Source organism: Eurytemora carolleeae, unplaced genomic scaffold (genome assembly GCF_000591075.1).
Source record: "Eurytemora carolleeae unplaced genomic scaffold, Eaff_2.0 scaffold1731, whole genome shotgun sequence".
Taxonomy (NCBI): Eukaryota; Metazoa; Arthropoda; class Copepoda; order Calanoida; family Temoridae; genus Eurytemora; species Eurytemora carolleeae.
Window position 1 is genome coordinate 1 of NW_019397679.1, and position 20,335 is coordinate 20,335.

General features: G+C 32.6%; 2 protein-coding genes across 2 annotated transcripts in view; both read left to right on the plus strand.

Moving 5' to 3' along the window:
• Nucleotides 1-11,931: 11,931 nt before the first annotated feature.
• On the plus strand, nt 11,932-15,660 carry LOC111715460 (bumetanide-sensitive sodium-(potassium)-chloride cotransporter). The gene is made up of 2 exons (XM_023490784.1): nt 11,932-14,871; nt 15,249-15,660. Exon 1 carries the CDS (start codon nt 11,937-11,939, stop codon nt 14,868-14,870), a length of 2,934 nt encoding a protein of 977 aa, XP_023346552.1. The 5' UTR covers nt 11,932-11,936; the 3' UTR covers nt 14,871; nt 15,249-15,660.
• A 2,623-nt stretch (nt 15,661-18,283) lies between these two features.
• LOC111715461 (bumetanide-sensitive sodium-(potassium)-chloride cotransporter) overlaps nt 18,284-20,335 on the plus strand; it is a gene marked incomplete in the record, with an annotated part of 3,320 nt that continues 1,268 nt past the window's right edge. The window contains 2 exon segments of the mRNA XM_023490785.1: nt 18,284-18,300; nt 18,445-20,326. Coding sequence (XP_023346553.1) covers nt 18,453-20,326 — 1,874 coding nt within the window.

Genomic DNA, 20,335 nt, shown 5'->3' on the forward strand with positions numbered 1-20,335 from the left:
CTTTTATACGCCCCTGACTAGAAAGATCTTGGCGAAATACACAAATAAGTCTGATCTTTAAACATATCAGGAGGGGACACTTGGGAGGGGGAATATAATTTAATTCAAAAACGGTTTGCACTAGAACGTTTAAACTTTTACTCTTTTCCTACCATACAGGGTTACCCACAATGAATTATACTCTAGAGACGACTGTGCGGAATTTATTCATTCTTATTTCTTACATTCCTGGTTCCCTGCAGCTGTATACGTCTTATTATCTTTACCAAATTCTTAAATAAACCATTTAAAAATTATTTTCAAGGTAGTACCATTCCTGAAGCCTTCTTATTGGCATATTTCAAGAATTAAGTATGAATTAAAATCTAATCTGATCATAAAACCACTCTCAAGTTACAATATGTCTTTACTGAAAGTTTAGACGTTTAACAAAATAAATGTATCATTTACTCTCAGACAAATTAGAATCAATGGAAATTTAGATTGATTCGAATTTGTCTGAGAGTAAATGACATTCCTTTGTAAAAAGGGCGGGATTAAATGAAAATTGTTGCATACCAAAAAACCAGCTTTTTATAAAAGAATGCTTATTTCTTTATAAAAAGCTGTTTTTTGGTATGCACCAATTTTCATTTAATCCTGCTAATTTGAAAACTATTTATACAGGTCCGGGTTGAAAACAATTCTTCCGAAAGGAATGTCATTTGTGTGCGAAACACGTTTAAAACCTTTTTTTTCAAAGACAAATTCAATGGAAGTGCATAAAAGATTATTTCCGAATAGATCCTCACCATGCATATATCTGGTTTATATCAGTGATATTACTTACGTTTGAATGATTTGTTCTACAATAAAACACATTAATTAGTAATTAGTAAGAACTTTTGGATGACCTAAACTAAATCTATGTTAATTATTTAATTTTGTGCAACTCATAGAAATAAGAAGGTAGTTTAGAAAGGATAATTTATAGCTTCTATTCTTAATTATGCATTTAAAACATTTATATATATATATATATATATATATGTGTGTGTGTGTGGATATATAGAAAGATTTATTATTTAGACACATTATTATAACAGTTCTGCAGGATATTAAAACAAACTTTTCACTTAAATTATACACTAGCAAACGCAACTTTATTATGAATTTTGAATTTAGGTATTACAATTCTTAACAAGGACGATCTCGAATTCTTCACTCAATTCCTATGTTGATTGGGACACCGTGTCTTATGTTGATTGGGACACCTTGTCTGAATGTTGATTGGGACACCGTTTCTGAAAAAGCAAGTATCTACCAAACAAATTTGCTTTGCTGTTTCTTGGAAGCAAAATGAAAGCAGAACTGTTACGAAGTCGCAAAATTGCACAAGTCATTCCTCATTATATGAATGTTTTCCTTATCTTAATCGAATATGAAGTGCCTAACCCCTTTAGAAATTCCTTCTTTTTTGTAGAAAGTGAACCATCACTTTTGAACCAGCTTTAACTTACTAAATGCAGATGTTTAGTAGAATATGTGAGTGTACAAACGAACCATTTTATTGAAGCCATTAAACCCAAGCCAATTAAACTATAAAGTCAAAGTAGAATACAAAAATATTTTTACTGAGAAAAAAACAGCAAATAAAACCTGAATACATTATGCTATCCGCAATCTCTCTTATTATATTGCAATAATATGTGTTAATCTCGTAAAAATTGTAAAACACTGTTTAGTGGAATTAATCGGTATTTATATCAACAATGACTCCTCACAAAAATAAATATTTTTTTGAACGAACGTTCAGTTAAAAAACGAACAAAATAGACGAAAATTTAACAATATTCAGAAAACAAGCAAATTTAAAATTTAGCTGAACGACTGAAAAAAAAACGAACGAACTGTGTCGTTAATGAACAAATTGAAAAAAAGTCTAGCGCGCCTATCTCTATATAAAAACCATCACTAATCCTACTGAATGAGTAATGATGCAAACTTATTTTAAACTGTCCAAATGTGACCACCAAAAACTTGTTTAGGGTTTCTAACCTAAAAATAATGAAAAATGTAAATTTCTTCATAGACAAACTTTAGTACAGAAGCAGCGCCCGTGACCTGCTTGGCTGCTGCTAGAAGGTTTAAAACCTGTTCACTGTTGACCAAAAATAAGATTATTTGGCTAAAAAAATAAATGTTGATAAGCCCAAATATTCTCGACACCATCAGTTTATTCAGCCTATAAATGAACTTTCAGTTACTTTCAAGATACTATCAACTGTTTCTCGTATAACCGGTAGGCAATATTTTGGTCTCCAGTTGCCCAGACCTAAATGTCTTTCGAAAGTTTTACCCGGATGCAGGATGAGGTCAATAGATAAGCATACAGCAGAATTATCTATCTGAAGAGCACATACGGGATGGTTTAGATGGCGAATGGTTGTGTACCAATGTAATGAATTTAGAGGTCGGGTAGATAGCATTATTGAAGGAGGTTAAATTTGATCAAATATAAAAAATCTACTCCCAAATAGGGTTTCCATTTTTCCGGAAGAAATTCCATTTTGGAAATGGAATGATCCGGAAATTTGTTGCGAAAACCGGAATTCCGGGATGATTCCGAATCAAATGGAAATTTTTCCGGTTTATGTAAAACGTAAGCTATAAAATTTCCAGTTTAAATTTCGTAAAACGGAAATTTTTCCTGTTTCCATTTCGTAAACAGGAAACTTTTTCCTGTTTCCATTTTGTAAACCTGAATTTGACGTATAATAAATAAGCATTTTAGTTCAATAATATATGTATTCACAAATATTTTACTTTAGTTCACCATGGACTATTTTACAGTTACAGTTTTCATTTTCCCCACAATATTTTTATTGAGAAATTAGTTTTTAAATTTCAAGATGGTCATCGGATAGGATGAGCCATATAAATAAGAGTTTTTAAAAACTGGACTTTAAATTGGTGAATTAAAAAATAATAAATTTTGACACTCTTTCCGCTCAAATTTTTAAACCAGTTTTGAACCTTCCCTTGGGCCATGTAAGTTGCCTCACAAATGTTTGGCTCGGTCGGTTCTTACGTTTTTTGGATGCAAACGGACAAACAAACAGACGTTCCGGATTTCTGGAACCTTTTTTATAATGAAAATAGTAAACATTTCTGGATCATTTCCGTACGTAAACCGTAACCCGGTTTAAATTAGAGATGTCTACATTAGGTTTAATATAAAATATGTTATAATTGTTCTATATTTTACTACGCACACTGTAGATTCGTGAAAACTATAACAAAAGATTGTTCAATTTCAAAATAACATCTGAATTTTTCTAATAAAACTTTTGGCTAAAGGAATGAATCTTTTCAATTTTTGGAGAAAAAAATTATTTCACAGGTAAAACAAAAATGTCAAGGCGTTCTTCATCCTACCCCAATTTTTAAATTTTTAAATATTTAAAATGTTTTGGTGAAATAGCAATTCAAAAACTGCTATTTTTCATTTTTAAAGTTTTGGATTGTGTTCGTGCTGTCGCTAATTAAAATTTCAAAATTAGGTTTTGGATGTTTCTTCTGTATTTTGCCGTTGAAAAGCTTGATAGGAAGAATTCATTAATTCTTCATAATTGATCTCTCCATTTAGTGTATACAATACATTATACAGTTATATCAGAAACTTTACCAAAAACGCATCTATTGTCATTTCCCACAAAGCAAGCCTTGAAAACTTGCTTATCCTTTAAGTGGTATTACTATCCATTTCATCCATTGAGGTATCCGAAGATGTCTCCAATATTTCATTTTATTTGATTTTTTTCGCCATTTTAGGTACAATATTGGAGAAAGCCGTGTGCTGTGTATATCACCAATATTTGTATGTACAGTGAGGCATTTAAAACTGTGTGATAAAATGATGACTTTCAGAGTCAAGTTATTATTTTTAATAATCCAATGAACCACAATTACGCCGAAAAATAAATTTTCAGCTATCATGGAATGGCTGTGGAGGGTGAGTCTATTAAGTTTCCGCAATGCTGAAATTTTAAGCATTTCTTAGTTTTGTATTTAGAGAACCTTATAAGTTTTGTTTTCTACATTTGGACATCAAAATTTATCTAGTTGATACTTTTCCCCAAAAAATTCAGTTATTTCTCCTTTCCCAATTTACAAAAAAACCTAGAATATTTTACCCTCCGTGCAAGAAAATATACACCCAAGGAATACTTGTCCTTTGGGAGACCCGTCACAAGAACTTTACTCTTAGTTTTCTTCATTAACATATAAGCGACACACATTTTACATTTAAGAAATGATTAAAAATTAATCCCCACCATCTCTAATTTTCTAATGATTTTATCTTTGTAACCTGAGGATGTAGAATTTTAAAAATCAAAAATAGTTTGAAAGATTAAAAGTTGCAAATGTAAAATTAAAATAATTTCTTTAATTTATAAAAATATTTTTAGTCCTATTCTCTTCTCTGTGGATTTACAATTTACATTTTACTAAGACGACATTTCAGAAATCTTTGAATCTTTTCATAGGTAGAAACCTAGTGGCGTATATAGGGGTTTCAGAAATCTTCGAATCTTTTCATAGCTAGAAGCAGTGGCGTATATAGGGGGTTACTGGGGTTAAGTACCCCAAAAATCCTGGGGGTCACCGCCCACCCACCCCCCTAGAACCATGGAGGTAATTTAGAATCCTCGGGTTAATTGCCCCATAGAATCCTGGAGGTAATTACCCCTGAATAGCTTACTGAGGGGAGGAAGGCCAGCCACAACAATTTCTCGTACGAGCCGCATTCTCATCATTTTATCGTCCATGCCACCTCGGAATCCTCGTTCTTTGACTGTTATGTGCTTTAAATATTCCAATTCTCGAAGATAAAACTATTTTTTTTTAATCTGGCCACGTTCGGGCATAACATATGGATAGAATAAAACATTACGATGATTACATCATGTTATAATTTTCAACGACTATTTTTATGAAAATATGAAAGGGGACATGACAACAAGCAACTTTTATGAAAATATCAGTTTCAAGGGCGTAATATAAGGGGGCAGTGCCTCCCCATTGACTGTGAACTCATAGCTATTACATTTTTCAAATCTTAAACTGAAGAGTTTGCGGTTTGAGGGGAGCCCCCCCCCCCCACACACACAAACAATTATATATTATTGAAGGGAATTTTAAAAATCGAATTTTGGAGCAAAAAATTCTTATTTTTTAGCCTATAAGTCACCCCCAGGGTACCCAAGAGTTTCAAAAAAAAAAAATTCAGCCAATTCGGTTCAGCCTTTTGGCCAGCCATAGCAAACATAGAAATGAAAGAAGAGCTTTATAAAGATTACATTGTATTCCTACTCTTTTTGCACAGTTTTTCATTTTCGAAAATGTCTTTTACTATCAGTCACTAGTAAAATCCTAAAACAACACATAATATAATGTCGAATTCTTAGTAACATGTTTTTTTTTTGCTAGTTTTGTTTGAATGAGAGATAAAGTAGAACTTGCAAGGTAATTGGACTCTATATGTGTATTGTGTACGTACCTTTACTGTATCTCGTACTTATGCCTGATATCCAAGAAGCCAAATATTTTTAACTTTTAATTTTGCCAAAGTATTATAAAAAATCTTTTTTTATGAAACCCTGCCATATATGTATGTATATAAATGAAGATTAGTCTATTTGCCCCCCCCCCCTTGGAGCTCTTAGGGAGGCAAACAAAATGTTTGAGCTACGCACATACTTGGCATCCCTAGATCCCTATATTCCCTTCCAGTCTGTTCAAAACTAGAAATTAGAATAATAAAGACAAATTTATTTCAAAATTTTGCAAAATAGCTTTTACTAAAGTAATATGGAGAAATAAAAAGGTAGCATCTATAAATTATTATATGTTAATATGTTTATATTATCATATGTGTTATAATTTGTTATAACAGACTAAAATAAATCCAGGTTTTTAAAAATCAATATGCAGTTTATGTAAAATGAATGACTATAATGAAGGATATAAAACAAGTTGAAAACTGAAAGGAAGGAAAGGAAGCCTTTATTTGAAAGAGTTTGTAAATGTCAGAAATGAGTGGAAAATTTAAATCAAACCCAACTAAAACCAATAAGTATGATGGGGATAAATATATTTTTTTTCAAGGGGGGGGGGGAGTGAAAATTTTCTTGAGAGTTGGTAAAAAAAATTCGGCGAGTTAGGCGCACAAAATTCTTATTTAAACCCCCCCCTCCCCCCAATAGAAAATCCTTTTATACGCCCCTGACTAGAAAGATCTTGGCGAAATACACAAATAAGTCTGATCTTTAAACATATCAGGAGGGGACACTTGGGAGGGGGAATATAATTTAATTCAAAAACGGTTTGCACTAGAACGTTTAAACTTTTACTCTTTTCCTACCATACAGGGTTACCCACAATGAATTATACTCTAGAGACGACTGTGCGGAATTTATTCATTCTTATTTCTTACATTCCTGGTTCCCTGCAGCTGTATACGTCTTATTATCTTTACCAAATTCTTAAATAAACCATTTAAAAATTATTTTCAAGGTAGTACCATTCCTGAAGCCTTCTTATTGGCATATTTCAAGAATTAAGTATGAATTAAAATCTAATCTGATCATAAAACCACTCTCAAGTTACAATATGTCTTTACTGAAAGTTTAGACGTTTAACAAAATAAATGTATCATTTACTCTCAGACAAATTAGAATCAATGGAAATTTAGATTGATTCGAATTTGTCTGAGAGTAAATGACATTCCTTTGTAAAAAGGGCGGGATTAAATGAAAATTGTTGCATACCAAAAAACCAGCTTTTTATAAAAGAATGCTTATTTCTTTATAAAAAGCTGTTTTTTGGTATGCACCAATTTTCATTTAATCCTGCTAATTTGAAAACTATTTATACAGGTCCGGGTTGAAAACAATTCTTCCGAAAGGAATGTCATTTGTGTGCGAAACACGTTTAAAACCTTTTTTTTCAAAGACAAATTCAATGGAAGTGCATAAAAGATTATTTCCGAATAGATCCTCACCATGCATATATCTGGTTTATATCAGTGATATTACTTACGTTTGAATGATTTGTTCTACAATAAAACACATTAATTAGTAATTAGTAAGAACTTTTGGATGACCTAAACTAAATCTATGTTAATTATTTAATTTTGTGCAACTCATAGAAATAAGAAGGTAGTTTAGAAAGGATAATTTATAGCTTCTATTCTTAATTATGCATTTAAAACATTTATATATATATATATATATATATATATATGTATAAAGTAGTAATCTGTTTGTATGTCAGATTAAAGCTCATGACGGATTTTCCTAAAATTTTGATGGAAGAGCTCGGAACAACCTCGGAAATGTTTTATCTTGGTTTAAAGATTCCCAGTTGAGAAGGTTGGCTTTACAGGGAAAAATTTGTTTCCAGGTTTAAGCTGGGTCTCCAAGCTAGTTTTGGATATTTTACATATACGGTTAGCATGTGTTAGTACTTAAGGTTTTATTTAATCATATTCCAAACTTTAAACAAAGGAAGTTTAAGTCTTATAAATTTAAGTAATTCAGCCTGCAAACACAATGGTCAATTATTTTATATTTATTCACTTGCCAGATAATTAACAACTAAACGGAAATGTATTAGGATATTAGGTGATATTTTCCCTCCGTTTGGTTTTAACAAAACATTAGTGATATGTTTATTTATGAATTTTACTTTAGTGCGTCTTAATATGTAGTTGATCGAGTACAAATAGTTTAGGACTTCTCTTAGCGAACGGAAAAAACCGTTAATTTACATTTGTAAAAGTATGGAAAAACCTCTAACAAAAGTCAAACGTAAAATAAAAAAGTGTAATTTTTGAAAAAGGACAATTTTTTTAGTCTTGTCTAAACAAATCTAAACCAAAATAAGTACTTTTTGGACTTTAACTCTATAAAGGCTTGATCTATGTATGGTCCAAGTTGGGGGGCGGAAGTAGGGTGTACCACTCCCTCCCTAGAAAAAAATCCTTTGATTCAAAATATTACTTTACAATACATGGTTGTAGTCCAATATTTTAGGCCAGCTTATTGAAAAAAAATCCAACCTCTAAATTTTAAAGTTCCGGTACTAGGAAGGTTAGAAAAAAGTGTCAAAACAAAGGTCGAAAAATTTAAAAATCTTTTTTGTTTATGTGTTTTTGACAAATATTTAAAGGTAACACATGTTTGTATCTCCATTTTTAAGGGGTTTTCAAAAATGTAGTTTCTAGCTTGAATAACAAAAACAGTTATGGGCATTTTAAATTTTTTCAAAAACTGACCGGCCTTTTTACCGGCCTGCTTACCCTACCCTATGCGTTAAAAAAATGTTTGCAAAAATCATTTATATTACTCTTTATTAAAAGTAAAAAAAAAATCAAAGTGCTACATAGAGTCAAAAATGAGAGAGCAAAAAAATTGAGACGGGCAGCAAACGACCCCACCCCGCCCACCCCCCCGCGCAAAAATACCATAACTTTAAAACCAAAGTATCAAAACTCGGGAAAACCTAAAAAATGTGTACGCTGAACAGTTAGAGACTCCAGCTATTTCAAACAAATTAAAGTATCTTTTTGCTCATGTCTATGTAAAAAATTTTGTTTTAAATGTAAGTAAATATTTAAAAAAAATTATATTTTGTATTAAAAGGGACCGTTCACTTATTTGGGTAATTTCAGGGTAAACTAAACAGCTTATTCGCTCTTGATTGGTAATAGTCTTTCTTTTCAAAGACAACTGTGACCAAAGAAAAAGCCGATTTTTCGTTCAGAATTTGAGCGGAAAGGGACACTATTTGATTGTTTTTTTTTTCAGTAACAGCACCCCCAATAAAATTCAAATTTATTATATTTTAATGTCATTATGTGTTCGTTATTATGTACTAAAATGTGAAAACTTTTGATATTTGAGTTAGCCAGAATTTTACGTTTTTCGTATTAAAACATGTAAAATGTGTATACAAAGACGACGCATCTACAATAATCAATTAATTATTGCTCATATTTTGGTTCGTAGATTCACTCCACGTTCGATTTGAATAAAATGTATCGTATATTACAATTGCAATTATGCATTTTTGAGTGATAGTTGATTTTATTAAAACATCATTGAATAAAGCGAATAAATTGAATAAATAATAGACATAATTGAATAAATCAGCTGATAGTATTATTTCACAAGAAAATAATACGTCAGACGTCTGTCAGCTTTCCTGTTTTCAAGAAGATCAGCTGCAGTCGCAGTTCGAGAAATTCAAAATGAATGTATTTTCATATTATACGATTTTTGTACCCCCCCCCCCTTCCTATCAATTTTGTTTCCGTATGTGAGCAACTTTTCATTTTTCATGCTGCGTTCAATTCAGCTTTTTCAGCTTTTTATCACAGGCAATAAATGCCATAAAATAGTTTTATTTTAGAAATAGAAAAATAATGACATTTACAATAAACGATTAGATACTACAGTTTAATTTTATATTCGAAATTTATTTTTATCCACAACATATTAAAAAAACATCATTTATGTCTATTGAGAGGGACCGTCCCATTCCGCCGAAATTCTGAACGAAAAATCAGCTTTTTCTCCGGCCACAGTAGTCTTTGAAAAGTAAGACTTTTACCAATGCACAGCGAATAGGCTGTTTAGTTTACCCTGAAATTACCCAAATAAGTGAACGGTCCCTTTAAAACTAAATAATAAAATCACCAACCACAAACCACCACATTCTTTCCTTTAACACTCCCCCCAACCCCGGCTCCGTCTCCTCGTAGTCGTACCCTCTTTCCGCTTCCCTCCTCTTAGCTCCCCTTTCACCTCTTCTTTTCCCCCCTCTTTTCACCTCTCTCCATACTTGATTTCCTATTCTTCTTTTCCACATTAAAATTTCAACCTCCTTTACAGTCATTCTTTTCTTTTCCCCCTTTTTTTCTCATCTCTACTCTACTCCTTCTCTTTTTTCACAAGTTTTTCCCTGTCATTACTCCATGCTTTCATCCCTCTCAATTCTCCCTCGCTTTTCTTCATCCTTTTTACTTTTTTCCTTTGTTTTTCTTTGTACTTTCCATTTCCTACTTATTCTATTTCTTATGAATTTATAATTACATTAAGGTTCGGTTTATAATCCAAACAATTGAATTTAATGCAGTACGGTTTATATCTGGCTATCTGTATAACTATTATAAATGTCTAAAGTTATACTCGGATGCAGTACAGTTTATATCTGGCTATCTGTATAACTGTTATAAATGTCTAAAGGTATACTCGGATGCAGTACGGTTTATATCTGGCTATCTGTATAACTATTATAAATGTCTAAAGTTATACTCGGATGCAGTAGTTTATATCTGGCTATCTGTATAACTATTATAAATGTCTAAAGGTATACTCGGATGCAGTACAGTTTATATCTGGCTATCTGTATAACTATTATAAATGTCTAAAGGTATACTCGGATGGAATTTTCCTATCAATAAAATGCTTCAGAAAATTTAAAGTGGATTAGATTAAGTTAATTCAAATTTTAGTAAAATTTATTGGTTTATTTTTTCTGAATTTTTTTGAATATATGTTTAAGCGTGTTGTTAGTTTATCTATCCCCCCAAAGTGTCCCAGACTGAATACAATGGTAATTTGTAGAGGGAAGGGTGGCAGTTTCAAATAAAATATTTAGCAAATTCTGCGGTAACTGCGGGATAAAATTCCAAGATTTCAAAACGGTATTCTGTTAAACATTGCTTTTATTAAACTTTGCAATATTATTATCCTGGAAAAATAGAGAAACGATCCAAAAACGATCATTATAGCATGTTCGTTTTGAGTTGTTTTTATGACCTTTTTTTGCATTGTTTTTCTGACAGGGTCAAAATTTGGCAAAGTGTAAAAAAAGCAATAGAGTTAACACTATTCCAAATTCTTACCATTTTTTTTGTGCGCCGGATCAAGTGGATAAATGGGGTTATATTGATCTACAAAATTCAACTACGCATTAAATCTGGTCCCTTATAACCTCCTATAGACCAAAATCTCGATTTTCTATTTTCGATAACCAAAGCTTGTCAAAAAGAAGTAAAAATGTTTACTTTTCTTTGTTTGTTTTATTCGATATTACCGAAAACAATATTTGCACCCAAGTATGTACAATGTATATGTATATGATGGTTGAACATATTTTTGAGTGCTTTTTGTTTTACTATTAAAAAGGAAGTTTGATTCCAGCCGTAGGATTTCACTTACCTAATAATTCTTACCCAATCCAAAAGATTTTCGTCCAACTCTAGGATTTTATTGAAAAATACAAGATTTATCCAAAGCTATCAAAATCTGCCACCCGCCCCTCTGTAAAAATAATGCTAATAAAATAGTGGTAATAGAATAGATACTTGTCAGTGGACGTTTACTCTTCCTACAGGTTAAAGTTTTTATAGAAAAATTATATTTAAAGGAATTAAGTGTTTGCAACAAACTAAAATATTTAGCCTTTCACAATCAAAACTTAGGGTAATTTGATCTAACAGAATTCATAGTTTGAAATATCTAAGGCTTCAACAACATTGAGGTTTTAAGATTTAAGAATTAGAAAAACAGAATTTGTGACAAATAATCAATTCCTTTACCAAATATTCTTTTGTTTTTAAAGTATCTAAAAAGATCTTTTTAAATACATTTAGCATCAAAGGAATTGAGTTTTTGCCACAAACTCTGATTTTCTAATTTCAATATCGCTGCAAACCAATGTCGTAGACTTTTAATATTTCAAACTATGAATGCTATTAGATGAAATAATGTAAGTTTGAAATATCAAAGGTTTAAATAATAAGGTTGCACAGATATTGATTTTACAAAACTGAATTTGTGGCAAAGACTCAATTCCTTTAAAACTTGAATTATCCAGGCAGTAAGATGGGACCAGCTGATAACGAAGGATTTGAAGATGACCCAAAACCCTGGAATGATTGTGAGAGCTATGTTTATGATCAAGAGAAAACACTGGACCTTCTTACTATTGATGCTCGGCCAAGTGAGAAAAGTTATGAAAGGCTAGAGAAACATTCATCAGATCACAGACCCACCATTGAGGAATTGATGACTGGAGAAAGAATAAAGAGAGAAGAGGAAGAAATTGAAAAAACCATTCTTTCTGGAAAAGTTGTAAAGTTTGGATGGATAGAAGGAGTGTTTATGAGGTGCTTACTGAACATCTGGGGGGTTATGTTGTTCTTGCGACTCTCCTGGGTTATTGGACAAGCCGGGTATGTTCAAGGCCTTATAATCATAACACTTTGTAATGCCATAACACTGATAACAGCAATATCTATGTCTGCAGTAGCTACCAATGGAAGAATAGCCAGTGGAGGAGTTTATTACATGATATCAAGAGCTCTGGGACCTGAATTTGGAGGTGCCATTGGACTGATGTTCACATTGGCAAATTCTATTTCTGTGGCAACTTACACCCTAGGATTTGTAGATAACCTTCTGGATTTGGTTTATGATGTTACAGACTTTCAGGGAATCGTAGCTGATAGATATGATCGCCTTAATGATCTGAGATTAATAGGAGCCCCAGTTATTGTGTTGATTCTACTCTTGGCTATTATTGGAATGGACTGGGTTACAAGAGTTCAGAAACTTCTGCTTGTAATGTTAATAGTGGCACAAATAGATATGGTTGTTGGCACCTTTCTGACAGGAGGAAATGCATATGTTTCAGAAGCTGAAAGAGCTGCTAAAGGTTTTACAAGCTGGAGTCTTGACACAATGCAAAAAAACTATGAAGCAAAATATTATCCAGATGAAGATGGAAATAGGGATTCTTTCATGTCTGTCTTTGGTGTATTCTTCACAGCAGTAACAGGAATAGTAGCTGGCGCCAACCTTTCTGGAGATTTGAAGGATCCTTCATCTGCAATTCCAAAAGGAACTCTCCTTGCTATTGGGTTTACATATATTTCTTATGCTGGATTTGGAGTTTTAGTGGCTTTTAACTTCCTTCCAAGAACAAGTGGAAATGCAATTGAATACCTGAATAATACAGGAATATATCCAGAGATCACAAACTGCACAGAGGAGGCAAATGCAGTTAGAATTGAATATAATTTGACTGAAACATCTTGTATTTATGGATCAGCATATGACCAGAAAGTAATGACACTAATGTCAGGTACAGGTTATCTTGTATATCTTGGATGTTATGGTGCAACTCTTTCCTCAGCTATTGCAAGTTTAGTTGGAGCACCAAGAGTTCTTCAAGCTGTTGGAAGGGATAAGATATATCCAAAACTTGAGTTTTTTGCTGTTGGACAAGGTGCTAACAATGATCCATTTAGAGGGTACATTTTAGTATTCCTGATTGCATTTGGATGTTTGATGATTGGAGAATTAAACACAATTGGAAGCCTTGCATCTAACTTCTTCTTGGCTGCCTATGCTCTAATGAACCTCTCAGTTTTCCATTCCAGCATGACCAAATCACCTGGATGGAGACCAACCTTCAAATTCTACAACAAATGGATATCTCTAATTGGTGCAGCAGCTTGTATTGTTTTAATGTTCCTAATGGACTGGAGACTTGCCTGTGCTACAATTATTTTAATTTCAATTCTCTACAGCTTGATGCTTTATTTAAAGCCAGATGCCAATTGGGGAAGCTCTGCAGAAGCTCTCAAGTTTTCTAATGCATTAAACAATGCAATTGCTCTAAATGATCAAGATGATCATATAAAGACATTCAGACCACAGATACTTCTACTATGTGGAGATCCTGCTCATAGACAACCTTTAGTAGACTTTGCCAATTTAGTCACTAAAAAATTGTCTGTATTGATCTGTGCCCAAGTTGTACCTGAAGACCAAAAGGGAGAAAAAGATGATTTAAAGAGGGCAGCACATAAATGGCTTTCCACTCATAAAATTAGAAGTTTCTTTTTGGCAATACCAAATAATAAATTCAGTGACGCAGTTAAGTATGCCGTAATGCTTTCAGGAATTGGACGTTTAACTCCAAACATGGTAATGATGGGGTTTATCAGTAGTAATAAGGACATGAACAAAATATCTGAATACTTCCAGTCTTTGATTGCATCATTTGAGAATAATATAGCAGTTGGAATACTTAGGCTTCCTAATGGAGTTGACTATTCCTCCGTTATAGCAGATCAAAACACAATAATTGAAGAAGACCACTCAGTGCCAAAAAAGAACGGAATTTTTCAAAAGAAGATTACAACTCATTTCTATGGAACAGATGGTAAACCTCTGAAGTTACAGATTGTCAATGAAATAGAACAGTTCAGGCTTCCAGGAGGGAAAGGATTTATTGATGTTTGGTGGCTTTATGATGATGGTGGACTAACACTTCTGTTACCTTATATTTTACAAACAAGAAAACGCTTTAAAGATTGCAAACTTAGAGTTTTCTCCCTGTCTAATGGACCTGGTAATGATGAAGAAGACCAACAAACCTTTGAAAATCTTATCAAGAAATTCAGAATTGATGTAGAGCAAGTATTTGTTATACCTGATATTACAAAGAAAGCAAAGGTTGATACTAAAGGGGAGTTTGATCAGCTCATCTCAAGGTATCCTGAGGGTTCTATAACCAAGGCTGATCTTAAGGCTAATTCCGAAAGAACAAATAGATGTTTAAGAAAGGCTGAGTTATTGCGTGAAAGATCAAGAGGAGCAGAACTGATTGTTTTAACTCTGCCATTACCCATGAGAGGGCAGTGTTCTCCAGCATTATATATTGCCTGGTTGGATATCATGACAAAGGGACTCCCACCTACACTCTTAATAAGAGGAAACCAATCCTCTGTTCTAACCTTCTACTCATAAAGTAAGTGGATTGTTCATTTTCGAATACTAATTTATTGTTAAACTATATTTTCATTGAATTGTTAAGTTTATGTATTGTTTTTTCAAATGAAGTCTATGCATACAAATACCATTTTTCTTCATTTAACTTACTAAAAATCCTGATATAAGAACATCCTATGTAAAATAATCTTTTTTCATTAATTGCTTTTATAACTAAATGCTTCATAAATCTCTAACTTATCAATTAAATTTAGTTAACATTTCAGCATTTGATTTGGTTTTTATTTATTTTAGTGCCAAACAAACATACAAAATGAATAATTGGGATGTTTAATTTTAGTTTCTTTCAAAGTTTTTTTCTTCAAATTATTTCTGCTAAAAAATTATTTTTTTTAGTGAGGATTTCAGACTTCCTTCTTAACTCTACTTCAGTTCAAGGGTACACCAACCAATTCAATAGCCATTACATTTAAATCAAACCTTCTTTGAATTCCAAAAAGTTAACGTTAAAGCTTGGGATAAAATATAACTAAAAAGGCTTGAACCTTCTTGATAAAGAGAAAATTTCTGTCAAAAAACTTTATAGCACTGTGAACCAAAATGATAGCATAATAAATAGTTAATTTATTTATTTACCACCACTAATTGTTCTCCAATATTCTGGTAAAGCCTCTAAGCATGAAGACTGTTTGAGTGACCCACTGATCATTTTTAGAAGTTCAAATATGTTTTAAGTTTTTATGCTTGTACAGTGCTCTTGTAATATTTTATTGTTTCAATGTTATTGTTTGTTCTAGTTTTTGATATGAAATAAAAGGTATTTCTGTAAAAATTCCTGAAAATGAGATCATAGACAATATTCTTACATAAAACAAAAGTAATATTGTTGGAGTTGGAAAATTTTAAGAGTCAAAACACTACATATTGATGCTGAGAAGACTAAAAATTGTATACCAATTAGCACAAAATCTGTAGTAAAAAGGCTATACAAAATTAGACTTTCAAAAAACAAAGCAAAATTACCATAACCTAGATGACATTTCTGATGGAAAACCAACTGAAATGGAGAAAATAATAAAGAAACTAAACCTTGCCAGATTTTAAGAAAAAGGCTTTGAAAAAAAAGTGAGCACCTTCCACCGGAAAAGCAAAACTATAGACTGGCAAGGCAGGATTTATGATATATAACATATATAGAACATTACATCTTTTCATGAAAATATAAATTTCATGAATTTAGTCTTTTGAAAGGTTTAGGTGTCTGATCCCATGGTGCGTGAACAAGAGGGTGTCCCAATAAACAGGGGAATTAGGAGACAAGTTGTAACTCGTCCTTGGTTTCTGATAATGATATGACAAAAAGTGCAGTTGCAGTTCAAATATTAAATATTTGATTTTTTCTTTGTCTTTAAATAATTTGGAATCTGGAAAGAGTTCTCATTTCTTTCCTAAAATTTAAAGGTACAAAAATGGTGGACCACATTTTGTAATTCCTGAGAACAGCACGTAATTGTGTTTTTTAAGTGTGATATAACTATAGTTATGTTCACAAAACAATGCCGCATGATTCAAAGACAATGAAGAAGTCATCACTTAATTTCTAATGTTTTATGTTTTTTGGGACAAACTGTATCCCTGCAGTTGGATGTCTGCTAGTGCTAATTGTGCATGTATTTCAGTTGTACATTTTAATAATCATAGTTTTTTTATTCTTTTACTTTCAGCAATCTGGTAATACTAGGAGTTTTCAGAAACTATACTGAACCAGTATATTGAATAAATATCTATCATTTTGAAATGTTTTTACTAGTGTTTGTTGGTAATACAAAAGTTTTCCACTAATTTGTTCATTTTATTTAAAGTGTAATTTTCCTACTTTTTAATGTAATTTCTCAGCATTCCGCATATATATATATGTCTTATTTTGAAATGTATTGTTGGATTCTTTATTATTTGAACAGCACAAGAACAAAAACTGGCATTTATTTTTAAGTGAAAAAGAAAAGAAGAATTCTATTTATGAAATAATTAAAAGAATCCAATTAAAAAGTATTAAAACACTTTAACTATTCACAAGCTGTTGTTTGTTTCAAACCTGTCTAATAATGTGCCAAAACAAAATCTGCACACAAAGCCATCCTATGGTAGCCCTCAAACTTTTCTAACTATGATTATTGATGGTATATAATAAATTCAAATTAATTTAAAGCAATATGAAAAGATAAGTCTGAAATTGGATATTACAAAGATCATTTAGAGTATATCGCGCTTATTTGATGGTAACTTAGAGTAACTGCTTTAATACCGAGTCCTTCTATTAGGCTATGTATATCCTCAACAATCACCAAAATAATTGTTTAAAGTTATTGGAAACATTTTTTCTTAAACAATGTTAAAATGTTTTTATTTGGATTAAAATGCTCACAATTTATTGTTTGGAAAATAAAATAAGTCTAATATTAAATTGGCATTTTTGCTCACTCAGAGGTGGCTTAGGGGGGGGGGGCAGGGTAAAGGGGGTACTTCCCCGCCCCCTGGAAAATTTTGGGGGAACTCGCCCCTTTAAAAGTTAGTGGTGCAAGAAAAGAGAGCAGGCATCTTCTATCCTTTTCATTTTAAGAAGTGATTCATAAAAAATTTGAATCAAGAGAAGATTTTAAATTTTTTTATTTTTCAACTCCGACACTCAGCTTGTCATGGTTATGACACAAAAATGATCAAAGGAATTGAGTCTTTGGAACAATATCAAATATTAAAACCTCAATATCTTTAAAACCCGATGTTGTAAACCTTTGATATTTCAAACTCAGATTATTTGATCTAACAGAATTAATAGTTTGAAATATCTAAGGTCTGCAACATTTGGTTCCAAAGATATAGTGATTAGAAAATCAGAGTTTGTGGCAAGGACTCAATTCCCCTGTTAAAACATCCAAGGGGAAGGGGAATCTTTTCTATGCAGGGGGGATATACATTTCAGTGTGCAATAATAAAATTATTTTCTCTTTCTGGAAAAAAATATTGTAAGCCCCCGAATTCCACTGTTTTTTTAATTAAACAAATTTGGGAAAAGGAATATTATCAGTCTGAAGCTGCTACTTTTCAATAACACCCACTGAGCAACAATGTTAACAAAAATGTCAATGCTTCAGCCAAGTTAATCCATCGAATACTGTCATTCTTAAATTATAAATATTCATGGAGTTGAAAACAATATGGTTAATTGAACATTACATTAACATGATAGTAAAATTCATATTCAGGGTTTCTTACTTGTTAAAAAAGAGTAACTGTAACTGAGGTCCGATTGTTTTAGTCCAAAAAAATGATTCTATATCCCCCTATTGTGGCGCAGACTGAATACAATAGTGGCTTGTACTATATGTTTATAAAAGAAGTTGAATAGAATAGATATTTGTCAGTGTTGCCAACAATACTCATCCTTCAGGTTTAATTCAAATTACTGACATTACTTACATGAAACTTTGAGCAAACGCTTGCTTGCTATAATTTAATAATTGAGCTTATAGATTTTGTCTTAGTCCTTAAAAATATACCAATTTTTAAACGGAAAAAGAATTGAATTATCCAGGTAATAAGATGGGACCAGCTGATAACGAAGGATTTGAAGATGACCCAAAACCCTGGAATGATTGTGAGAGCTATGTTTATGATCAAGAGAAAACACTGGACCTTCTTACTATTGATGCTCGGCCAAGTGAGAAAAGTTATGAAAGGCTAGAGAAACATTCATCAGATCACAGACCCACCATTGAGGAATTGATGACTGGAGAAAGAATAAAGAGAGAGGAGGAAGAAGTTGAAAAAACCATTCTTTCTGGAAAAGTTGTAAAGTTTGGATGGATAGAAGGAGTGTTTATGAGGTGCTTACTGAACATCTGGGGGGTTATGTTGTTCTTGCGACTCTCCTGGGTTATTGGTCAAGCCGGGTATGTTCAAGGCCTTATAATCATAACACTTTGTAATGCCATAACACTGATAACAGCAATATCTATGTCTGCAGTAGCTACCAATGGAAGAATAGCCAGTGGAGGAGTTTATTACATGATATCAAGAGCTCTGGGACCTGAATTTGGAGGTGCCATTGGACTGATGTTCACATTGGCAAATTCTATTTCTGTGGCAACTTACACCCTAGGATTTGTAGATAACCTTCTGGATTTGGTTTATGATGTTACAGACTTTCAGGGAATCGTAGCTGATAGATATGATCGCCTTAATGATCTGAGATTAATAGGAGCCCCAGTTATTGTGTTGATTCTACTCTTGGCTATTATTGGAATGGACTGGGTTACAAGAGTTCAGAAACTTCTGCTTTTAATGTTAATAGTGGCACAAATAGATATGGTTGTTGGCACCTTTCTGACAGGAGGAAATGCATATGTTTCAGAAGCTGAAAGAGCTGCTAAAGGTTTTACAAGCTGGAGTCTTGACACAATGCAGAAAAACTATGAAGCAAAATATTATCCAGATGAAGATGGAAAAAGGGATTCTTTCATGTCTGTCTTTGGTGTATTCTTCACAGCAGTAACAGGAATAGTAGCTGGCGCCAACCTTTCTGGAGATTTGAAGGATCCTTCATCTGCAATTCCAAAAGGAACTCTCCTTGCTATTGGGTTTACATATATTTCTTACCTAGGATTCGGAGTTTTAGTGGCTTTTAACTTCCTTCCAAGAACAAGTGGAAATGCAATTGAATACGCGAATAATACAGGAATATATCCAGAGATCACAAACTGCACAGAGGAGGCAAATGCAGTTAGAATTGAATATAATTTGACTGAAACATCTTGTATTTTTGGATCAGCATATGACCAGAAAGTAATGACACTAATGTCAGGTACAGGTTATCTTGTATATCTTGGATGTTATGGAGCAACTCTTTCCTCAGCTATTGCAAGTTTAGTTGGAGCACCAAGAGTTCTTCAAGCTGTGGGAAGGGATAAGATATATCCAAAACTTGAGTTTTTTGCTGTTGGCCAAGGTGCTAACAATGATCCATTTAGAGGGTACATTTTAGTATTCCTGATTGCATTTGGATGTTTGATGATTGGAGAATTAAACACTATTGGAAGCCTTGCATCTAACTTCTTCTTGGCTGCCTATGCTCTAATGAACCTCTCAGTTTTCCATTCCAGCATGACCAAATCACCTGGATGGAGACCAACCTTCAAGTTCTACAACAAGTGGATATCTCTAATTGGTGCAGCAGCTTGTATTGTTTTAATGTTCCTAATGGACTGGAGACTTGCCTGTGCTACAATTATTTTAATTTCAATTCTCTACAGCTTGATGCTTTATTTAAAGCCAGATGCCAATTGGGGAAGCTCTGCAGAAGCTCTCAAGTTTTCTAATGCATTAAACAATGCAATTGCTCTAAATGATCAAGATGATCATATAAAGACATTCAGACCACAGATACTTCTACTATGTGGAGATCCTGCTCATCGACACAACAAATG

What these genes read in the sequence shown, in the direction of transcription:
- LOC111715460 (XM_023490784.1), top strand. Translation starts at nt 11,937, where the DNA reads ATGGGACCAGCTGATAACGAAGGATTTGAAGATGACCCAAAACCCTGG.